Source organism: Octopus bimaculoides, chromosome 7, assembly GCF_046866305.1.
Source record: "Octopus bimaculoides isolate indiv1 chromosome 7, ASM4686630v1, whole genome shotgun sequence".
NCBI lineage: Eukaryota > Metazoa > Mollusca > Cephalopoda > Octopoda > Octopodidae > Octopus > Octopus bimaculoides.
Window position 1 is genome coordinate 12,724,876 of NC_142934.1, and position 6,111 is coordinate 12,730,986.

At 32.9% G+C, this 6,111-nt stretch overlaps 1 protein-coding gene across 1 annotated transcript in view; it reads right to left on the reverse strand.

Annotated features, from left to right (window-relative positions):
* The window catches only part of LOC106869746 (twitchin), a 238,288-nt gene that overhangs the window by 189,470 nt on the left and 42,707 nt on the right, over positions 1-6,111 (reverse strand). Inside the window, exon 3 of the mRNA XM_089354884.1 lies at positions 2,856-2,871. Coding sequence (XP_089211010.1) covers positions 2,856-2,871 — 16 coding nt within the window. The remainder of the gene's footprint in view (positions 1-2,855; positions 2,872-6,111) is intronic.

Sequence of the window (6,111 nt, forward strand, 5' to 3'; positions counted from 1 at the left end):
AGGGCTATAGTTCTTTTCTTCTATAGTAAGAATATGCACACGTGTGCACATGCGTGTGTGCAAATAGGGAACAAATTTTCTTTCAAACATGTTTTATTAAAGACAAGACTGCTTTCATGTTTCATCTTTATTATCAAATATTTTCCATCTTTCCCTATTATTCTTTCATGTTTAGTTTGAAACAATAGTTCTCTTAAAGTAACCCTTCAAAACTTTCTCGATCTCATTATCACAATAAAATGATAATAATGCTATGGTGTACGCATACTTTGCAGTAGGTTGCAAAGGATCATGAAAATACTTATATAACTGATAAAATCGTCACGCTAGGTTTAACATTATTCACGGGTTAACTCTTAGTAGATTCCTTGTGTATCTCTTTACATATGCTTTATATGTGCTTTGATGTTTGGATTGTATTTTGTTATTAGTAATATTCCATAATAAATCTTCTCATTTGTGGTATTCTGTATGAAATAGTTGTAGTGCCAATCAGTGTTTTTCTAATTTTATTTAGTGAAGTGCATTAAAAGGAGTTTACAGTGGCTCTTTGTTGTATATTCATAAACAATCAAAGAGAAAGGGTAGTACTCGTGCATCTGGTATAAAAGTTCAAGTCTCGAACTTTTATACCACTTCCATGTTTATAATGAAATTTGTTGGTTGTCTGAAGTATATTTTTGCAGTTAAGCAGGATGTACCTTTATGTTAATGAGAATGATTTCCATTCTTGTATCTTTTAAAATACATTCTAACGATGAGTTTGTGGTTAGACATGATATTTATGTCACAAACACACAGATAGATGAATGGAATGATAGATAGGGAAATAAACAGACAGGCAGAATACTCGTGTGTATGTTTGTGTATACAATTGAGGAGCTTCTACACATTTTCTAGTGCAAAATTCTATTCACACGATTTCAATCAACCTAAGGCTAGAAAACAATTGTCCAACGATCTGTGCAGGGGTATCGAACTCAAAACCACATGGTAGCGAAGAACACCTTATTCAAATATCCATATCTGTAACTGCATATATTTTATTTATTTATTTATGCGCCCTTTTAAAGCCTAGCCAGGCTCATGGTCCCAGTTTCCCGGTTTCTATGGTGTATGTATTCTCCCCAGCTGGACGGGACGCCAGTCCATCGCAGCGTTACTCAAGAAACAGGAAGAAAGAGTGAGAGAAAGTTGGGGCGAAAAGGTACAACAGGGGTCGCCACCACCTCCTGCCGGAGCCTCGGTGGAGCTTTAGGTGTTTTCGTTCAATAAACACATACAACGCCCGGTCTAGGAATCGAAACCGCGATCCTTCGACCACTGGGCCTCCAACTGCATATATATAATGTTATATATACTTATGCGGCGTGGAAATAGATATTAGGGTTAAACTTTGATCAGATAAGCATAATACCATAAATCAAAGTCCTTATTTATATATAGTATAAATTTTAGACATTACCCATTTTCATTTTATACTTAATCCTTAATTTCGTTTCTGGATTAACCTTTCAATTGTACCATTTTATTATTTAAGTACATTTCAGTGTTTTATTTGAGGAAAAACAAAAATATTTGTGATGTAGACGTTAAAAAAATAAACTGAAATTTCACAATTAATAAAAATACATTGAATTGAATTTTATCATTGATACAGAGTGCCAATAGAATGACGGTATAATTAATATAATTTATTTTAATGACTTCGAGGTGCATTCATCATTAAAATTTAGTAAGAATTATTTTGTAGATAGAAAGAAACCAATATTTTAAAGTATAAACCAAAACTCCGAAGAAATATTAATCTGAGTACATGCCGACAATCCTTAGTGAGCAGAAAGTGACGATAGAAATGTTAATTTGATGGAAATGTTAGTATTCATTGCCTTCTCAATTCTCTTCAAAACCAGCTAAATCGACGGGGTTAATGTTCCTCTTAAATAGTTGCAAGTTGCTGGCTGAATTTAAAATATGAGCAGGGAGGGAATTCCAGAGGACCGACGTTGTGAGGAAAAAAAACAGACTGAATGTAGTGATTAGTGCGGGGGTCGAGTGTTACGATATGAGTGCCTAGCGAAGAAGAAATGAATGAATTGATAGTCCCTGAGATGGGTTAGCAGGAAAGTAGCCAACTCTAAGGATCAGCGGCCAATGTAATAGCAGTAAAAAGAAAGAAAAATGGAAAAAGGATAGACAACAGTGTTTGTGAACCAAACACTAGAATGTGTTGGTCAACGACTGCATGCCAATCAGTCAGATGAGCTTTTGGTTGTATGCAGTCATGGACGTTTGTATGAATGGAAGCAGTAGTTTCTTATTGGCCTCACTTTAGCTTCGTATAGGTTCAGCAGTTAATGAGGTGCTGGTGTCATGTGACAGGATTTCAGCGCAAACTCACCAAAATTTCCCATTATTTCTTATATTATTATTATTATTAATACAACTTCCACTATTTATTTATTTATTTATTTATTTATTTATTTATACTTCAAATACTTAGAGTCCCGTAGCGGACAGTTAAAACAAGGAAGACAACCGTAGTATTTGGCCTGATTAGAAGTCTGAATTTGAAATCCAGAAGTAAGGAAGAAAATATTTTGCTAACTTACTACAAAGTTCAAACAAGATTGGTTTGCTCAAGAAATCATAAAATCTCAGTTTAACTGAATATTTTTAAAAACACGTCTGCTTTCAAAATAGTCTACATTAATAACATGAAAGTATCCTTTTTATGTTTGCGCCAAGCAACGTGTTAATTATGGAAAAGAAACATAAGAAATATAAAGATGTTAAATATATTATATATCATATATATATATAGAAAGATAATGTTTTCAGTTAAATGTACTCACTGATTTTGGGCTCCTCCTGCAAAAGATAAGTAAACAATTTGTTAATAATATGATAACAAAACAAAAGTAATAGTGAAACATCTCAAGACAGAATATTAAACAAATATACTTTTATTTCAATGGTTTAAACAAGACAAAACACAATTTTATACCTTGAACTATGCAAGTAAATAAAAAATGTAATGACTATGTAAATATAAAATTGCTATATGTAAATATGCATAACGTGTTTAACACTCACACATATATGTATGTATACACATACACATATGTATCTAACAATCTAACAATCGTCTAATTAGTTGGATATTTAACTAATTGACTAACAATAAAGGAGTGAAATTGAACCAGTGCGTGTTTTACTAATAGTGGCATAATGACTCTCCCTAGACACAACAAAATTTGTTTCAACATTCGAATTCACATGAAGAATCTTGTAAACCAGATACAAAACTGATATATATATATATATATATATATATATATATATATATATATATATATATATATATATGGATGGATGGATGTACATAGAATACTCGTTTGACAGTTTAATATGTATTGTATGTATAAATGGCCCACTACAAAACTTACCATATAGTTACTTAAGATATGTATAAAAAAGACAACAGAAACCTTATTTAAAATGTAAATTAGAAAGTATAAAAATCTAAAGCTGTTACACAAGATTACAGAAATATTTGTAATAAGGTGTTATGCTTATTTATATAAAGTATGTAATCATATTTTGAGAGCCTTTCTAGTTTGCGAATCTATGTTCATTGCTATGATCATTAAGCAGAAAAAGATGAGTAAAATAACCAAATATTCTTTACATAGTTATAATGATTTGTTTTCATCAATTTATTTATAGGAATGAATAGATAGTATTTAGCTTAATCATTATAGAAAATATGAAACTAAGGAGGAAAATATTAGTATTTTAAAGAAAAATTTTATCAAAACGTTTTTATATAATACTATGCATTGCTTTCTACAATACTTTGTTTCTAGCATAACAAGAAAAATATTGATTAGTATTAGTAACCGCGACACCATCTGTATTGCCGATGGAAACCAGAAGGAAAAAATAAAACTGAGCCAATCTATATTGATTTTGATATCTATATCATATGTTCTAGTAACAATATATGAACAGCTAATAAAATTAGTAGACCACACACCTACTCAAAATGAATACATGACATTCGAAAGCAGAACAAATGATTGAGCCAATTTATATCGATTTTGATATCTGTATCGCATATTATAATAACAATTTAGATACAACATGAACAAAATTAGTAGACCAAACACATATTCATAGTGAATACATGATATTCTGTTAGTTGTGGATCTCTCAGTACAACTTGTGACATTGGGTCGTATTGGGTGGGTCAACAAGTAGCATCGTTAATTATTTAGAATCGAAACTTGAAAAATAAAAGAAAAAAATATCTATTATCTCTAGTTGTATTCGTCAATTGAAACATGATAATCATATGTGATACAGATACTTGATTTTTTCGGATTTGAACTCTGTTGGTTGCATTTCATTTAGAAAGACATACTTTCGTTAAAAGAGGAGTAGAAGTTAATCACTATAGAGTAGGTAAACAAAAGAAATATGAATCTGCTTAACCAGTGTTTATGACAATAACGATTGCATTATAAAATATCTGAATGATGTTGTGCATAATGCCATCAACCAGCAAAATTGTCTATTAGCTTCTAACTTTTTCAGATATATGAAATGCTATCTGTAAACAGATTTGCCACAGTAAAATAAGTACAAGAACTATAATACACGAAATAAACAAACACCTATAAAGATATAAGCAGAACATTATATAATAATAAGAAGAAGAATAGTTTCAAATTTTGGCTCACGACCAACAATTTCTGGCGCGGGGATAATTTGATTAAGACTTCAGTGATCAATTGGTACTTATTTTATCGACCCAGAAAGGTCGAAAGGCAAAGTTGGCCACGGCAGAATTTGAACTCAGAACGTAAAGGCCGACGGAATGCCGCTAAGCATTTTGCCCGACCTGCTAATGATTCTGTCATCGAAGCTTTGGGACTAGTAACAAATGACACTTTATGGTCAAACAACAGGAAACCCAAGAGCATCAGAACTAAAAAAAAGTTGTTCATATGGGTACTGTTCACACCTAAAGAAAGACACTATCAGCCTGGTAATATATGAATCCTTGAAACTCTTTCAAAATCTTAAATATTACCACACACTGTTAACGAAATCTTAATTCTCGTTATTTGGTCTTCTTTCCCTGCAATTTTGTTTGGCATTGCTCCTTATAAATAACACCCAGAGTAAAATGTCCAATTTACTTTTACTTGAGATCTTTGGATGAAACTTGATCAAGCTCATTTTAAAACAAGGCAACAACACCAATAACGAAAATAATAAGGACAAATCCATTAAGTCTAAAAGTGATATGTGTCTGTTCGTTCAGAGCTGATCTTAGTTCATACAATATTCTTATCTACTTTAGGTACAAAGCTCGAAATCTTTTGTGGGGGCAGTCGATAAGATCGATCCCAGTACGCAACTGGTACTTAATTTATTGACCCCGAAAGGATGAAAGGCAAAGTCGACCTCGGCGGAATTTGAACTGAGAGCGCAAAGACAAACGAAATACCGCTAAGCATTTCGCCCGGCGTGCTAACGTTTCTTATTTCTATATTGCCCACAAGGGGCTAAACATAGAGGGGACAAAAAAAAAAGGATAAAAGGTAAAGTCGACCTCGGCGGAATTTGAACTCAGAACGTAACGGGAGCATTTCGCCTGGCGGGCTAACGTTTCTGCCAGCTCGCCGCCTTTAGTTCACACAATATTAATAAACTTATAATGATTATCAGAACAAGTTATGTAGTCACTGACCTGTCTAACATAAAAACGCACAAACTGTACATGAACAATTTATGCATGTATAGACTTCAGACAGTCTTTAGAATATCGTATAGAATGTCCAGCAGTATTAGTTCCGGTAAAGTGCGATGCTGGTTCACTGCCTGCCAAGGTTAAATTTGCCTTTCATCAATTTGGAGCGGATAAATAAAGTTCCAGTTCAATTCAATGGAATGGCGGGATTGCTAGGACATGAGATGCGCCTATTTCTAAATATTCTTTTCTACTCTAGGCACAAGGCCCGAAATTTCTTGAGAGGGGTGGGGCTAGTCGATTAGATCAACCCCAGTGTGCAACTGGTACTTAGTTTATCGACCCCGAAA